Below are 18,800 nucleotides of genomic sequence, written 5' to 3' on the forward strand. Positions count from 1 at the left end.
TCAACCAACCTTGTAATTTCATTTAAAAAAAAGAGACTGTTAGTTTGATGGGATCTATTTTCCATAAACCCATGTTGATTTGCATTAATTGTATTACCATCCTTTAGTTTTTATTAATCGAGTCCTGTATCAGCCGCTCCATTGCCTTGCCTGGAATTGATGTCAGGCCGACTGGCGTATACTTTTTCTTTACCCTTTTTAAAAATTGGCACAATTTTCTTTCCTTCAGATAACTTTCCTCCAGTCTTTTGGAACTTCCCCAGTGCTCCAAGATTTATTGAAAATTGACATTATATAACCTTTAGTTCTTCACCTTTTAATGCTTTTAGTTGGAATAAATAAATTTTTAACTGGAAATGGACAAAACTGTCACAGAACCAAGTAATTCCTTTGTGTTATTAGATTGGTCTTAAATTGGCTTGTCCACCACTAAGTAATTATTGCCTATTACTATACAGACATCCGTGCTATCGTCCATCTGTAAGGATAAGTGTCCAATTTTTTTGTGATAATGGCACTTCTAATATAAATGGCTTGTTCCCATAATGTTTGAGAGAAGTATTATTATTTAATATTTATATTACAGTAGCATCTAAAGGCTTTAACCCCATTGTACTAGGTGTTGAACAAACATAGAATACATAATTGTCCCTCCCCCAAGAGCTATTTAATTCATAAAGGATGAAGAAGAAAGGCCAAGAGCTCTCTTCTATGGAACAGGTTCAACAAGGTGAAGGACACAGAACACTGAGACATTGTTTAAGGTCTGGTAGTTAACTTTAGGACATTGCCATGACTGTGATTTTTCCTGTGGGTTTTTCCTCTTTAGGATGATTTCCAGCCTGCAGCATCAGAAACCAACTGGGAGTCAGTCACAAGCTCTGTCTCAGTAAGTAGCTTGTTACTGTTTTGTCCATGAAAGGATTGGTAGAGTGGCTTTTAGTCCGATATAAATGCATCTGCACTGGGGAATCACTGGTTGACCCATAAGCAGGAGATTAAATGAGATGTGTTTTTCAAACTCATTCTAGATTGTCAATAATTTTTAGAAGGGGAGGAGAGGAAAAGGCAAAAATATCAGCAGCCATTTTAACCACATGAGATGACCAGTGGATAAATACTTAGCACTTCCAATCTGAAGCCTCCTAATAAAAACATTCCTTTACATTTTGAGCTATAAAGTTTCTTGATCTAAAACATGAGCATATTTTGCAATAATTAGCTTTAAAGGCAAGTTGGTAGGAGAATGGATTAACTATTTAGAACTGTCAATATTGAAGATGTTTTGATAGCACCAGCAATGACATAAAATCTTAATCCAACACTTCATTTTGTGTAACTAAATATGACTTTTTAAAAAAGAAAACCCAATTAAAAACCTCTCCACTTCTTCACTTTATTTGATTTATGTCACAGACAAAGAAATCAGCTCCTGGTGGCATTTTCAAGCAAAACTTAGCCCGAATGTGTACATTGCAATTAAACACCCATGTCTGACCTGTGTCAGCTGACTCAGGCCTTCAGGACTGTTTCATTGCAATGTTGACATTCAGGCTCAGGCTGGAGCTCATGCTCTGGGACCTTCCCCAGCTGCAGGTGTTTAATTGCAGCGTAGACACACACTTAGACTCTGGGACCACATCATTGGGAGAGTAATGCCAGCATCAGACTTGGTAATGAACCACACCTCATGCTTTTTCTTGGGAAGTTTAGAGCAACCTCTCCACCATTTGCCTTCAGCCTAAAGGGATGAATAACCTCAGAATGTGATCTTTCACCCGGCAGAGCCATTCAGTCCTGCCCCCATTCTTGTGGTGCAGTCTGTGATGATCTAATTCAGCAACAATTGAACTTCTACAGAACTGCATGTCGCATTCACAATAATACAGAAAGACTTCAGCATCCTTAATAGATTAGTAATGAATTGTAATAGACACCAAAGGAACTAATGGCCTGGCTCTGATTAGAAAAGAGTTTCAGTGTGTCTTATACTTTAAAGTAACCAACGAGAAGTGTATGATGTGGTAACTCTTTAACCCCTCCTCCCCCCTCACATTGTTCTGTTCTTTGTTTTCTCTTTGGAAGCAGTCACAGAAGCCAGATGGCACATGCTTTTCGTAAATCTAATATTTAGCACTTGGCAGGACAAAACAGAGGCAGCTTTGAAGTTACTTTTGGGTCTGTCACATGATGGAGCTGCCAATCGGTTATTTGAACTACAATGATAATTCCTCTGCTTTGCTTATTGATCTGAGAAAGTTATGTTATTTTCTGTGTATGAACTGAGCTGTGCAAATCTCTCCTTATAATGTCCTGAGTAAGAGGTTTTATAACTCAAGAAGGTGTGACGTCCCCCTGCTTTTATTTATTTGACATATCCTGCAAACCTACAATCTAACCTGCGAGGCTCTTACAAAATGTAAGGAAATGCATGGCTGAACACATACATACAACACTAGCCTCATTTAAATCTCACACAGGTGCCTTTTAAATAAAGCTTCTGACCCTTTTGCATAAAAAGTACTGGCTGCTCCTACTTGAGCTAAGGGATATAGTCTATTAATTCCATTAGTAGTCCATTCATTCCATGAGAGTGTTTATAGTCATTTTGTGGGCCAGCTTCTAGAGGACAACAAGATCATATATACTTGCGAAGGTTTGATATTCCTCCAATGAAGGCATAGGAACAAAGGGCAGCCGATTTGCAATGGTGCTACTTATGCCTCATCCTGTATCTTTCTCCCTATCCCCCTTCCCTTTGTTCTTTGAAGGGAATTTGTTTTCCTATTTTGCAGTGATTACAAACCAGTCACTAGCCCCACTGACTTCTCTCTTGTGGATTCCTAGTGATATTTTAGTGTTTCTCTTTTTACCATAAAAGATTATGTAAGCACAGGACATGACAACTGTGAATAGAACACTGAATTTCATACATTATTGTTTTATGTAGCAGCACTTTATTCAGCTTACTGATGTGAGACTTTTTTGTCCTCATGGGGTCTCAAACTAGACCTTAGTAACCCAGTCCCCATTCTCAACTCCCTGTGTAGTAGTGATAATTAGCAAACTGCAGTCCTCCTTGTATGTCAACACTGTATTGTAATGTTTTCATTTTTTTCTTATTGGTGTCAGATAATATGGAAGGTCCATATTTGTAGCAAATTATATGCGGTAAAATATCCATGACTCTAAAATCTATGGCAACATTTGAAGTCTATTTAAATAGACTGGATTTTCAGTAAAACTGAATAGTTGTACTCAGATTAATAGGTCACTGATTCCCATGGGACTACTTCACCTGAGTAGTGTTAGTTGCATAGATTTATAGAGTTACAGGTTTAAGTACTTGCAGGATCAAGCCAAAATTGACCTTCTGGTTGGGAATTCAAGTGCTATATGTCTCTATGGGTATGTCAGTGTTGTAATCATGGGGTGTGATTGCAGCTTGAGAAGACATACCTGAGCAAGGTTGGGTACTAAAGCAGTGAAGCCATGGTAATGCACACTTCAACCTGAGCTGTACCCACCTGGAACCGTGGGTAGTTTCTCACATGGCTAGAGTGCACTGAAATGCACACTGCCATGGATTCACTGCTCTTGAACCCAAATGACTGTAGTATAGACATACCGTGTGTGTCTATATGGCTTCAGGTCCAGATTTTGAGGACAGAAGGGGTTCTTTTCTTTCATTTTTCGGTCAATTTCAAGTGTTTTAACTGAGAAAATAAAGTCCAAAAGTTTTCCTGTATTTTATCCTGTGCTATTATACATCATTACTGGGCAGTAAAATATTATTTGGGGAGGTGGTTTTTAGAGAATAACATATCTGCAGTCAGTTCTTTCTTGAGTATATTTTACACAGAAACTAGGAAATTTGAGGTTTCTTTAGGGAGAAGATGATATTAGGATACAGAATATTTGGGAATTGAAATGAGGACTTTGGAAATGTTGCTCTAATAAAAGTAAAACTATTCCCTGTAAATGCACATTAGTTCTTAAAGGTCAGTTCTGTCCTTTGATTTAAATTAACTCTAACTAAACTCAATAGATGTGTATGCATCTAAGGACCTGTCTACGTATGTCACTCAGAAAACCTAAGGCAAATCGACTTAAGATGTGAGGTCAATGCATGTTAATTAAAGTGTGTTAACTCCCATGTGGATGCCCTCCGTCAGCAGAGAACTAAGGCCACTTTACTCCTGGTGAGTGAGAGCATCCACATGGGAGTTTAATGGGCTTTCATTTATGTGTGTTGACTTCACACCTTCAGTTGATTTGCCTTAGCTTTCCAGAGAGTCCCCCGTGTAGACATGGTCTCTGGATAGTGTACGTTCCTAAATGCTTAGAAATATTCATCTCTTTTTTATGTTTGTTTCCTCTGTTACATCATTTAGACCCTTACATTACATTTTTCTAATTTGCTTCAGTATTTTTTTTTTTAGGTTCTGGTTTATACACATTTTTAAAACAGAATTAATTCTTCATTTCTACGGGCCAAATCCTGATGTCTTCATTTAGGTCTTTTTCATGCTAAAAGCTCCAAGAAGAGGAAAGATGGTTCCATGGTTAGGGTATTAGCCTGAGACTTGGGTTCAGTTCCTTGTTTTGCCACAGACTTCCTGTGTAACCTTGGGAAAGTTGCCATTGTCTCTTTGTGTCCTAATTCCTCATTGTACAGTGGGGATCTACCTCCCAAGGAGGATAAATACATTAAAGCCTGTGAAGCACTCAGATACTATGGTAATGAGTGTCATGTAAAACAGGTATCTGTAGAGACTTCAGTGAGATTTTTGCCTGCCTGCAAACTGAGGAAAGGATTACACCTTTTAGGTACTGCCTTACCCTGGGGGCAAGGGAAAAGCATCCAGTGCCACACCCCATACAGGGGTGGAGTGACCATGATGGCTGGTGTTGTGGAGGGCCAGGACATAGCTCTGCCTTCTTCCCACCCCTGCTGGCCCCCTTTGGAATGGCTAGCGCTGCCCAGCAGCATTAGGCCTACTCACTCCTCCTTCACCTGACAGCACCTACCCTTGCTTGGGAGGGTTCAGTGTCTTTCTCCCTGGCCTCTTTGCACGGCATGCAGGGACATGATGCAGTCCGTCCCAGTGCAAGGACCTCAAATGGTGGCCCAAAGCGATTAATAAATACCAGGAGTAAGGTCAGTTTGTCAAAAGACAGACTTTCAATCTCATCAGGGGTCTTTCCTGGATATTCGGTGTGAGTCGGCTATGAAAAAAATGTCTCTGTAACTATTGACAGTTGTATTGAATGGTGCTGTAATTTTTCAAAGTACACTGAGCTGTATGTCACTCTTAGGGGGTATCCTATCCCTCTCCATCAGTGACCGACCCTACCCTCACTGCGGAAGCACTAGACCAGACCATCGCTGGGTTTGACACTGTGGAGGAGCTGCTCAGACACTTTAATCCGGTGTCGTGGCAGGAGGATCTCGAAAATCTGTACACAGACACCGGACATCATTTTCGAGGCAGGAGCTACCGTGACAGAAAATCCAAAGGTAAGAAGAAACATAGTACATGTTCTTCATTCCAGGTGTTTCAATAGGACTAATTGCAGAGCAAGGAATTACCCAGAAAAACTAAGGCTAGAAGAGTTTGAACCTTAATCATTTTCAGTCTGTTTGATTAAGGTATCCATCACCCACATCACAAGGTGGCTTCAGCTTGTTTATATGATTAATTCACAAATGAAAACTTGAAATTATGTATGTAAAGGACAGATGGTTTTGAGTTTCACTGTAAAGTATTATTTTGCATGTAAGGCATAGGGATCCTAATTACCTGAACTATCACCCCCCTCGAAACTCCATGTTTTAAGATTGTTCTGTGTTGAGTGGGGGATAATTATTTCTGTCACATTGTATTTAGGGAAGCATCTGGCACAGCCACCTGTATGTGCAGCTGTTTTTTTTTTTAGGATGTGAACATCTTACCAATTTCCATTGTGTTATGGGGAACATTATTGTGGTTTAGCATTTTTACCTGTAGTTGAAGAAAATGTGCATCATTGGATTATGAGTCTCTTTTCCCTCCATTGGTGCAATCCATCAAACAAATGTTAAAGTAAAAAAATGTTACGTTAATAACACAAACCAATAATGGTGAGGAAGCACTGAATAGACAGTCCAGCCATGTCCTTGAAGAAATAAGCACAGTGGGGCTCATTGAAATTATGCTGTGTGGTGGAGTAGGTATCTAGAATGTCTATCTCAGTTCTTCCAAATGGCCAACACTGTAGATTTTAGCAGCTAATGTGTAATGAAATGTTTAACTCAGATTATGAATTTTCTTATTACTATTATCCAACATTACATATTCAATATACGTGTATCTTATATGTTTTGCTGAATATTTGTTCTGAAATAATTAGCAAATAATGGGTTTGCTTCTGCCAACCCTTCAACCAATGGAAATCTTATTTAAATGGAGTTTGTGTAAGGAGGGAAATAAGTTTTGTCTTTTTTATTTATTTATTTTTTAAAGCAGTATTGAAAAATGTCATGGTAAATTAAACTCTAGAAGCTGAGACCTTAGTACAATTTGATCTGAAACTGGACACACATAGGCCTACATTTTCAAAAGTAAATGGTCATTAGAATCATAGAATATTAGAGTTGGAAGGGACCTCAGGAGGTCATCTAGTCCAACCCCCTGCTCAAAGCAGGACTAATCTCAGCTAAATCATCCCAGCCAGGGCTTTGTCAAGCCACAGCTTAAAAACCTCTAAAGATGGTTTGCCTTAATTTTTGTCTGCTCAGCTTTAAAGGAGCCTGACTTTTAGAAAGTGCTGAGCACTCACCCTCTGAAAACCAGGCCCCTTTAAGGCACCACAAAAATTCAGGCAACAAAAACCACTACACATTACACATTATTTAAAAATTCTTTGTTTAGTTTGTATTAAATGCCGGGACCAATATGATCACATTTGGAGGCCAGTGAAATGTAATCAGCTATGTGTCTCCTATTCCCAGACTGGAGTCAGCACGGATGGAAATGTACACAAAAGACAAAAAGGAACTGATTTGATTTTAATAGATGCTGACAAGAGACCCTGTCTCTTACTGAGTTTTCTATCCAGATTTCACTTGAGTCTCAGATCAAATCTGATCCCAGTGCAAATGTACTGTATCTAAAGCAACGTGTGCTGTGTTTCATCCATTCCAATCAGATTAGCTCCAAGCACTGATCCGATCTTTCTGGTTGTCTGCAGGAAATCTGGATTAATTAGGGTTTCTCCATTGAGTACAATGGAATTCAAATTCTTGGCCTAGCAAACTTCTATGAAAAAGTAAAGAGTTTGCCAATTTATTTCTTAATTTGGGATGTTTTTGTTTGAGGAATGAGCAGAAAAAGTGTTATGTGGGGTTTTTTTCTCCTCCTTTCTTCCAACAAAAGGATGGATTCTTTGCCACAAACACTATAAACATCAGTCCAAAATGATTATATTAGTCATACACTTGGTGTGGCACTTTTTAGGGTGCCTAAGACTGTGTGACCGTGTTGTTACCCTGCCCCCAGTGAGAAGGAGTCTTTCTTGCAGTAGCCAGATATCAGCTTCCTGACACTGCCTGCCTTTCAGCCACTCTAGTACTTGCCTCAGACCCCTGCCAGCTCCTACTTTGCCTTGCAGGTTAACACATGGTCTACTCCAGTCCCTGAACACCTCAGAAGTATCCCTCTATACTATCTAGCCCCTGTCACTAGATACCCACAGAAATTACCAGGTCAGCTGTTCCCAAAGAGACAGTGTACGTAGTTTAAATGGTCCAACTCAGGATCAGGCCCTTTATAACAACACAGCACTGTAATCTACTTATAGTGGAAACAAAAATTCTGTTATTAATAAAGGTTAAGATTTAAGAGATAATGAGTAAGGATAAGAAGTGAAAATAGAACTGGTAACACATATAAAAGAAAACGTAAAACACAATCCTAGGTCTACACTTATTAATAATTACCTTTCCTATTTTATAAAGTAGATTTTATCCCAAGGATTCAGTCTTTGACAGAGCTGCTGGTTTTCAGTCAAAACCAGGATCCAAATGTTCATGAATTTCCCCATGCCTTACAAGGGGTTTTCTCAGTAAATGGATGACGAATGTCTTTTTGCTCTTCCTTATATTTCCCAAAACTCATTGTTTTGTTGCCCAAAGACAGGATGACCCCCCGGGATACTGGCTCCAAGATGTCTCCCCTCCTCCTGTGTTTCCGTATGCAAACGGACTTCCATTGTCTTCACTTACTACAATGCTTAGTTTACATGTGACAGAGAGATATACATCTTATCTCCTGTGTGGAAGAAATCTGGGTGTCAAGTTAAGTTTTAACACATAAGTGTCATGTATTTTACACATATACAAAAACTTCCTAAATTTCATCCGTACATCCATCTCACAAGGATTATGATGATTGATTTGATATAAGCTTTAAACAGACACCTTATGCCATCCTGTTTGGATAAATAGTATGAAAGCAGCATGTTGGGATGTAATGCTTTTGTCAGGACTGATAGGTGTTACTGTTACAGAACAGTGAACCCTTTGCCAATTGGCATTGAGTCCATGGGGCCACACTACAGATAATAAGAAATGCTCATACTTGAAATGTGACAGGAGTACGGCCATGGTACATGTTGAAATCCAATTAGAGAATAGCTTCAAATAAAATCCTTTAAATTAGGAGTACAATAGGGCTTTCAAACACAGGCTCTGTGAAACTCTAAGGAATATTTATAAACACTGGAGTAACCTTGCAACAGAAAGAACAATAGATTATATCACCATTTACATACTTTCTCTGCTTCCAGGTTGGGTTTTATCCTTTGTTCTTGTTTAGAATGACCCTGAGGCAGATAGCACTATTTGATATAATCCCTGTGTATCTCTCACAGCATTTTCAGAACATGTCACGTAAATTATATAAATAAATCGCTAATGACTTCACTGTTATCCTACCCTCTGTGCATACCAAGAGGTTCTAGGAAATTCAGTTCAATGTATATCCAGCTTTGGAGTCATGCTAGATGATTATGAAGAGATGGTCGTATACATTAGGTCACTGGGGAAATAATTTTATGTGTATTTGCAATAATATTTCACAGTTGACCTCAATGTCATAATAATTTGGCCATTTTTAATAGACAGGTTCTTGAGTGCGTATCACAAATAACACATTATTTCATAACTAATTTAGTCCTCTTACAGTGGATGTAAAAGAGAATAGCCATCCTATGCAATGGAGGTGAGACTTCTAGCATGTGTTCGCTATCATTATACAGCACTGAACTTTTGTCACTTAGTCTCTTGTATATATCTAGTTTTAAAAATCCTTATTAAGTATGATGTACAGATGAAAATTGTTTCAGAAGTGAAAAAAAAACCTTGCAAAAGCATTGATTGAATTGGCCTTATTTATGAAGATCTAGGAAGAAGGAAGGCTTAAGCTATTTCTCAAAATAGAAGTAGATGCAAAAGTCAAGGGAAGATGTGTAGAGAAAAGGGATCACTTTTAAAAAGAAAACCTTGTTCACAAATAATCTCAGTAAACAGGAACACACACAGATATATTCTGGCCCTGAATGAGGCTGCACAGATCCAGCCCCCCACACTTTCTCTCTTTGCTTGTTTTATTTTGGGACAATCATATGCAAAAAGCCTTTGGCTATCAGAAGAAATTAATCAGGTGGGACATTCTTGAGATAACATCTGTCTACAGTGACAGTTTTACAAGTTAAATAAACAAACCATGCTCTGCTGGGGGCAAAGGGGGAAATGGAGAGAGAAAGAAGCACAGGAACCAAAAATCTGGATGGAACTTTCCCAGCTTACATGCATAAATGGCCAAATGAATACATAAATTCCCAAAAATCATGGCAGTTCACCGTACACATAACCATGGCTTCTATTTACATTAATTACAATTATTTAGCAAGAAATTAAACAAAATGTGAACTGAAGAATTTCATTTCTCAAGGGGTTGCAAACAATTGCCAGTAAATTACCGCAAACATCCATGCTCTCTTCCTTGAAAGGTTCTGGGATAGTCGCCAGAAAGCTACAGTGCATCAGACATTAAATACAAACATCACAAATGCAAAATGCCTCTGCTTTAATGAGAAATATGAATTCATGAAATACCACCTCAAATAACTGTTAATTATCTAAATGCATGCATCCGACTGTAGGCCCTGAACAAACAGAATACGCCTCTACCCTTAGTCAGGAATTACTTTCTCTGCACTTTGCAAAGTACCCAGTCATTTCATAATATAATTCAAACCCAGTGATTATGCGTACTCTTCCCCACGGTGGCAAATGGGATACTTCCTGATACTGTATGTGAAGTTACTGGGGACACTCAGAGCAAGCTGCACTGCAGTAGAACACTTTTCTTGTGAACCTTTTTTAAAGGTTGGTGAAGCTTACAAAGTCATATTTATCACTGGCATAAATTGCTTCAGGTCTATTGATTCCAGTGGAGCTAAATCCATTTTTGACAGTGATGGCTTGTGCCTGTTCTTACTACTTGACCCACTCCCCAGACGTAATTGGTGTTCCAGCTTGTAATAGGAACAGGCCTTGTGAACCTCTTTTCAGGTGGACAGGTATAAGCCCACTGAAATTTCTGCCCTCTCAATCTTATATAGTAGTAGCTGTACCGGAGAGTTTTTTCTGGGAACTGTGAGTCAAGTGGTGTTCTAAATGCAACATCCTTTGCTTCCAGCTGCCACTAAGATTTGATAAATCATAAAGTTCTCAGATATACTTCATTTATGGTGAACGAACCCATGCGTTCCAGAAGGGTAGCCGTGTTAGTCTGTATACAGCAAAAGCAATGAGAGTCCTGTAGCACCTTAAAGACTAACAAATTTCTGCGGGCATGAGCTTTCGTGGGCTGCGACCCACTGCATCAGATGCATGAAGTGGAAACCACAGATAGGAGGTATATATATATATATACATCCAAGGGTGAGAAACATAACAATGGGGAGGGCAAGTGCTAACAAAGTCAATTCAGTTAGGGTAGATGAGGCCTATTCACAACCTTTGATTAGAAGGTGAGAATGTGTGAACAGTGACAATTACTTGTAATGAGATAACCATTCCAAGTCCCTATTCAGACCCAATCTGAACCAATGAGTGTCACTAAATTAAAAATATCAAAGAAAATATCTGTTACTATTAGACATTTACAGAGGATTTACAGCGGTGGGCCAGCGCCTCAGCTGATGTAAAACGGAGTAACTTCATGGATACCAACAGAATCATGTCAGTTTGCTCCAGTGGAGGATTTAGCTCTGTCAAGTAAATGTAGGGCTGAAGCTTCAGGTTCCGGACAGCTCCAGAGCAATCTAGCGTAGCTTCTGTGCTGTTCTAAATTGCAACAGCTTGTTGTGTATCTCATACAGACCTGTGGGCTGGATTCACAAAGGACATTAGGTGCCTAAATCCCAGAATCATGAATCAGGGGTTTTCACAAAAAGCCCCACTCAGCTGCCGCTGAATCCTCTATGTGCCTAAATTCACTCAGCACTAAAGTTTTTGCAATGGCTGCCTAGCCTAAGCATCTGTGTCTGAGCATGCTCAGTGTGGCCTCACTCTGGGCATCTGGATTCCTAAGCCCTAGAGTGACTAAAAAATTGGGGGGGCGGGGGGAGGGAGATAGGTGCTTCTCCGCCTAACTCACCTGCAGGGCCAGAATCATTAGCTGTGCTCAGAGGAGGGAGACCTCCCTCATAATTTTAGCCTAGTGGTTCAGATACTCACCTAGAACATGGGAGATGGGCAGTTCAACTCCTCTCTCCACACATGGTGGAGAAGGGATTTGAAGACAGCTCTACAACTTTTCAGTTGACTGCCCCTACCCACTGGGCTATGGGATATTCAGATGTGGAGTTTCCCTCAATCTCTCTCCTGTTGAGGCTATTCTGCTTTGGATTAAGAAAGGAATCTTTGGGTCTGAGAGAGAGAGAGTATACGCATGAGAATGACACTGTAGTCTCATAGTTAGAGCATCCCCAGTCTGTGGGAAAGCCAGGATCCAAGCCTCCTGCTCCAGTGACTCTAATTATTTATCCATAGGGGAACAGCTTCAACAGGAGAGATGAGGAGCCCTACATCAGAATATCCTATAGCCAGTGGTTAGGGGGACTCACCTGAGAAGTGGCAGATCCCTGGTCAAACCCCTTTCCCCCTTTTGGTGGAGAGATTTTACTTAAACAGTGGTCTCTCACATCCTAAGTGAGTGCCTTAATCAGTGGACTAAGAGTTCTGAGGAGGTGGTGGCAACAGTGGCAAGAAATTCTCGAAGTACCAGACTCCAGCAGAGGGTTCACAGCTGAATTCTCTGACAGTGTTTATGACACACCCCTCTCCTTGGCATCTCCCATTGGCTAGTTTAGGTGGGGAAGGGTCTAGCGTTTTGGCTTTTGTGAATCACATTCTTAGGCTCTTATTCCCCTCCATTTATTGTATAGGAATCATGAATGCCTAACTCAGGCTTCGTGAATCCCAGTGATTTTTCTAGACACCTAAAAGTTAGGCGTGGTGACACTGCACACCGCAACACACATGCTCCTTTGTGAATCTAGCCCCCTGTGTGTCAGGGAACCTAGATTTTAGGAATTGAGGTGTTGGTACATTACTCCAGTGCAATGTTCAGGTACAGACACTGGTGTACAGGCTGACACTTGCAAAATACCTGCTAACAGTTTTCGATAATCTGCTGTCCACGTACGTGCAAGTGTGCTTGCATACAAAGATATGTTCAGCTACTTAAGAGGAGTGTGTAAGTGTTGGCATTGTTAGCCCAAGAAGTGTAAGTTTCTGCATTCACAACAGGAGGCCAGAGGGAATGGCTTTCTAACTGATTGAACTGTAACCTTGGGTGAGACACTCAATTTCCCTGCACCCCAGTTCCCCAGCCACACGATGGGAGAAACTAGCACTTTCCTACCTCATAGGGATGTTGTGTGGATTGAAGAGTGTGAGATGCTCATATGCTATAGCGATGGGGCCATATCAGTACGAATGCCAAAATGTTAAAAGAAGGCATAACAAAATCCTTGTTGGATTTGAAAACAGACTGTGGTTAGCAGCAGAGTTTTTCTCTTCCCAGGTCCTTGTGACCCATATGAACTTTTCAAATGAGAGGCATTAATAGCGTGCAACCCCTTATTCAAGAAAACATCCCTGTTCAGGATAGCATTTAATCATGTGCTTAATTTTAAGCAGTGCTTAAATCTGACTGAAATCAATGTTTCACGTCAAGCACGTACTTAAGTGTCGTCCTGAACAGGAATGGACTTAAGCAGATGCTTAAATTGGGGGTCTAATGCGGTATCTCCCAGCTTGTTGCCCTATTGTAGTCTTCAGTGTCTCCTTTTACCTATACAGTGAATACTCTATGCAAAAATTCTGTAAGAATGTTTTGAAGCTAGTTGCAGCCCATCTGAAGAACCTTTTAGTTCTAGTTTAAATTAAGGACCCTACTGGTTTCAGTCCCTCAATAAGTATGCCAAGACTCAGTTACCTTCTAGTCACAGCAGTGTAGTGATGCATGAAACTGTTTGTACTGTAAGATCTCATTGTTATATGCATAAGGAAATGAACAGGCTCCAGAAAGTAAAACAATTCTGAAACAGAAGAAAAGCTCAAATCTGGGCTTTCTGGTGATGGAGTTCTTTAGAGAACTTTCTTTCTTTTGTTAATGATGTACAAGTCGTTTTAATGTCACTTAAGAACTGGGAGCAGTTCTTGTTTCTTTGCGATATGATCAAAATATGGTATTTCTGTTAGGAGAATGGATCAGATTCAGAGGTGCTGAGCATTAGCAACATCAAAGGAATCAGTGGGGAAAATCTCGATGCAGATCCAAAGAGTCTTTGTGCATGCGTCTTGGAATATTCCTCATATTTTTCCCTGGTGGCTAATGCTTGAAAAATATGGCTAACTAAAATGTATTAGTTCATTAATGGATTTAGAGTTCTTTATAAATTTATCCATCCAATGCTTTGGGTAGATGCCCTTATTATAAATAACCAGTCCTATTACACTGCATCACTGTCACTATACTACAACCTCTCTGAAATACCCAATAACTCAACTATTCCACCACACCCTCCCATTATCTCCATACAGTCTCCCCTTTCTCTCCATTGCCCCTACCTCAGAAAAAGCCTGAGAAATAAGGCCTTGTCAAGTTTTAAAGGATACCAATTAAGGCTTAGGCAGGTCAGTAGGTGAAGACCACTCCAGAGTTGATAACCTTTATGGAGAATTCCTTTGCCTTTAAACCAGGAGGCTGAGGCCCTTTGTCTAATTGTCGGTGCCGCAATGTGACTAGTGCAGTATGCTCTCGTCCTGACCCCTTCCCCTCGATAAACGGGCAGCCTCATTCTCCATCAGCCACAGACTGAATGTTAAAACATCATCCCAGCTAGAATTCAATACAGGAATAATCCAGGCTAGCTCAGTGCAGCCCCGCTGCCGTCACTGGGAGATGCTTGGCCCCAAGAGAGATTTGCCCAAGGTGAAGGAAAGTTGGTGTTTTTACTGTGAGTTCCACCAGGTGCCTTTAAACGATAGGAGCCCTACAGGTGGACGCCAAATGAGTGTTGCAGTGAGCCGGCTCATTCTCTGGGTGCCCCTTTTGGCACTTTGACGGCCAGCTGGGTGTGCCCCGTTGGACTGGGAGGAGATGGGTGCCCTGTGCTGCCGCAAGCTGTCTCCAGGGGAACGATCTGTCGCTGGCAACCCTGTACAATGTCAGTAGATACTCCCGAAACCCAGCATTGAATCAAGCATTGAGTATTTTATTCTAAATTAATCTCCAGATATCCCATTCACAAATGCCACCCTAATGTCTTAAGATAACATGAAATAATCCATGCAAGACTGTTTCCCTCCTTGTCTGATTTTAGGAGTTTAGACTCCAGCACTGCAGAAATATTCTAACACCCATGTTGGATAGTCTGGGCAGGCACCATACAAGCTTCCCCGTTCCAGTCCTTCACTTCAGCTCACATCTATCCAGCCCATTCCAACCCTTGACTACTTGGTCCAGAATTCTCCACCTTGGACTGATGTGGTACAATATATTGATTCACTAGGCCTTCCCCTCTGGAGATCCCACTGACCATGAAGATAGAATTTTCTGCACCATCTCCATTTGGTCAGTTTTTCTTATTGCCAATTGGTTAAAGTAATCGTGAGCAAATTAAGCTTTGCTTGATCTCTAAACAAAGCTTACTATGCAAGGTGATGATAGGATTTATGGGGGCTGGAAGGAGAAGGAACCTTCTTCCCTGTAAAGAAAAATTAGCCTGTGGGAACAAGAGCGAGAGGGAGTATATGAAGAATGACAACAGAGAACAAAACAATCTGTTGAAACAAAGAAATCAATATTTTTTTATTCTTTTGAGAATGAACTTATGAGTAGTTGGAATGTATTTTTCTCTCAGTGTGTGTGTGTACTGGTAACTCCCATTGATTTTGTGCTTATCTCAAGAGGAAGCTATGTACCTTCTTTGTAGGGATATTAGCTCTTTGATAAGAACAGCTGAGCTTTTATGGTGAGATGGTTTTCATGGTACCACAACTGTTAAAACATCTCCAAAATCCTGATTTATCTGCTAAATTTCCCCCAATCGGGTTAAACCATTGCATGAAAAATGAAGTTGACTTGAGTATGTCCTCTGGTGCTAATGTCATTTACACAGCCACCTTGCATAAATATTTCAAAGCCACCATATAAAGGTGCATGGTATTTACAACTCATTTCTTCCCCAACAAATTGTGTGAATCAGTGTTAATGCAGTGGCTTAATGGTTTCTCCAGTGCAAATTATGATTAATTCTCAAGCTATTTACATTTTATCAATTAGAAATTAATTTCCAATGCATTTTATGTGTATTTTCCTACCAGCTACAATTTTCAGTTTAGAGAGTGATCTCTGGCTTGACACAAGGGAAGCTACAGAACAGCATTAGCCAGCTCCCTCCATCTATAGATGTATTAGTCAACTTGTCATCAACAAATTCAGGGACAGAATCCAGTAGAAAAGATGAAAAACCAAAAAACTTTCCAAGAACAAAAATAGGTGATTTGTAGTCCTCTTTTTTTAATTGTAAAATTGGCTTTAGGGAATTTTTGTAACTTTTTATGGATTTTAAAACTTAAACTATAATGATTCTTAAAACCACTGTTGACTGCAATTTTACATCAGATGACTCATCTCCATGGAAAACCTGTGCACAGAAATTTCAGCGAAAGAAGAGCATTTGACAAACTTTACACTTTGATGTTTTATTATTTAGTTGTGTGGCAGGAGTGACTACATCTCCTAACTCAAATTGTGGCACCGTTGTGCTAAGTGCTGTACAAATACATAGTACGAGGCAATCCCTGCCTCAAAGAGTTGGTCTCTAAATAGACAAGACAAATGGTGGGAGAGGAAATAGAACCACAGAGAGGTAAGGAGACTTTCCCAAAGTCATACAGCAGGTCAGTGACAGAACAGAGAATAGAACCCAATCTTCTGACTTCCATCCCAGTGCTTTACCCACTAGGAACCTGATCCTGCACTATTAAAGTCAATGGTGTTTTGCAATGGACTTCAGTGGAACAGAATCAGGGTCTAATAACCCTGTACAGCCACATAAAAACTGGCTTCCTGATATTTACCTTTAAAGAAATCACTTTGACACTTAATTTATTTTCTGAATGATGCTGTGGGAGCACAACCCTCTGTTGTGACTCCCCATGCAAGAGAGCAAGTCACCGTAAGACACTTCCCACTCAACCTTTACAAATCAGACCATTTTTGCTTTGCAGTTGACCTGGACAGATTGAATGATGATGTGAAACGTTACAGCTGCACTCCAAGAAACTACTCTGTCAATTTAAGGGAGGAACTGAAGCTGACAAATGTCGTTTTCTTTCCCCGCTGCCTCCTGATCCAGCGCTGTGGGGGGAATTGTGGCTGTGGAACAGTGAACTGGAGATCCTGCACATGTGCGGCAGGGAAAACAGTGAAAAAATATCACGAGGTATTTCATTCTGACGTTTCTTCTTTGTGATTCTTCTGTGGGTTCCATGTGAAAGCAGACTCATAAATACTATTGCAAGAGCTGTGTGCTGCCATCACTGATTATGTTGGTGCTTCTATAGCTGAAGGATCGGCAAACTTCTCTGAAGGCATTTAAAACTACATGTTAGGTACAATAAGGTGCACTGTTTGAGAAGAACATGTGCGGTGGAACATATCGGGAGATTGGCACTGGTATACAATGGCAATGAGTGCATTATTAATGCCCAGATGGACAAAAAACCAAAAAGGAGCTTTCTAAGTTCTACCTAAATCACTAAGGAGCATGGCTAAGAAAAATGCCTTATTCCATAAAAAAGAGCAAGAATCAGTGGCACAGCCCAGGCAGAGATGTACTAATATAAGTGCAAGGAATGGCAAGACACTACATATATATTTAACATATATTAACAGTGTCTTATTCAAAGGTGCTGAGCCACTTCAGTCACCAGTAAAGTCAGTTGGAGCTGTAAATGTTCAGCAACTCTGAAAATCAGGCCGTAAATGTACGTCAAACATATAGACACGATCTCAGGTTATAGAATATATATGTGTCTAAAACAGTATACGGCACCCACACTTAGAGGTAATGTACTGTAGTATAGAACACCTCTTCTATATTCACTTAGGCCCTGTCTGTATTAAAAGATGCACCAGTTGTATTAGCGTACCAAAAGCTGCTACAAACTGAATTAATCTAAAATGATATGACAGGTATAAATTGATTTTAAGTGTCCATACAGGGCTTTGCTTTTAAAAACTGATTTTAGTTAAACCAATGTAATTTTTAACATAGGCAACGCTTTAGAACCTCTTAGACCTGCTCACACCGCTTCTATTGATCTGCAAAGGAGCCTAATTTGGTATAAATTATATGCTAAGGGTTTCAAAGACAGCGTAAGAAGATGCACATTTTGATAGGCTTGTGGCTGCTGTAACTTGCCCTTTCTGACACTTTCCTGTTAATTCTTTTTCTTGTTGCATTCCTCTGTGCTGACCCTTTGGTGTGTCAATTGTGAATTACACCAACTTAGACTCAGTGAATTTAGAAGTAGCGATTAATTACTGTTAAGGGAGGTGAGATACGTGCTGGAAAGTGAGTAGGAGTCTATATAAGTCTAAGGCATAGTTTCTCAACCTGTGGTACGGGGTACGCGAGACACAGGCACAGGTACTTGGGGAACAAAAGAGAGAAGGGGAGACGGGCAGCAGCTGCCGACTTCTGGGGGAGCCTGGCGGCAGCAGCCCACTTCCCACCCAGTCCCAGCTCCCAGCTGGGAAGCGGGCGGCAGCCCCCAGCTTCTGGGGGAGGCGGGTAGCAGACCCCTGCTTCCCGCCAGATCACATCTCCCAGCTGGGAGGGGCTGCAGCTGCTCGCTTCCCGGCCGGTCCCAGCTGGGAGGCAGGCGTCAGTCGCCGGCATTTGGGGGAGGCGGGTGGCAGCCGCCGGTTTCCTGCCATGTCCCAGCTCTGAGCTGGGAGGTGGGCAGCAGCCCCCCACTTCCTGCCTGGTTACAGCTCCCAGCTAGAAGGCAGGCGGCAGCTGCTAGATTCTGGGGGAGGCGTGCAGCAGCCCCCTGCTTCCTGCCAGGTCCCAGCTCCCAGGTGGGAGCCCGGTGGCAGCCTCCTGTGTCTTTTCAGCTGGACTCGCAGCTGAGTGGCAGCCACCTGCACCCTGGCTCCAAGCCGAGG

The 18,800-nt window shown here is 40.9% G+C and overlaps 1 protein-coding gene across 3 annotated transcripts in view; it reads left to right on the plus strand.

Moving 5' to 3' along the window:
* Window positions 1–18,800, plus strand: part of PDGFD (platelet derived growth factor D) — a 175,448-nt gene that overhangs the window by 136,084 nt on the left and 20,564 nt on the right. For 2 of the 3 annotated variants that reach the window (XM_067567692.1, XM_067567697.1), the window contains exons 4-6: window positions 830–889; window positions 5,320–5,521; window positions 16,856–17,070. In XM_067567692.1, the coding sequence (XP_067423793.1) occupies window positions 830–889; window positions 5,320–5,521; window positions 16,856–17,070 (477 nt within the window). The remainder of the gene's footprint in view (window positions 1–829; window positions 890–5,319; window positions 5,522–16,855; window positions 17,071–18,800) is intronic. The other variant, XM_067567707.1, reaches the window with a different exon arrangement.

The sequence above is a fragment of the Emydura macquarii genome, unplaced genomic scaffold, assembly GCF_026122565.2.
Source record: "Emydura macquarii macquarii isolate MOO-44397 ecotype Brisbane River unplaced genomic scaffold, CSIRO-AGI_Emac_v2 contig_318, whole genome shotgun sequence".
Lineage (NCBI taxonomy): Eukaryota > Metazoa > Chordata > Testudines > Chelidae > Emydura > Emydura macquarii.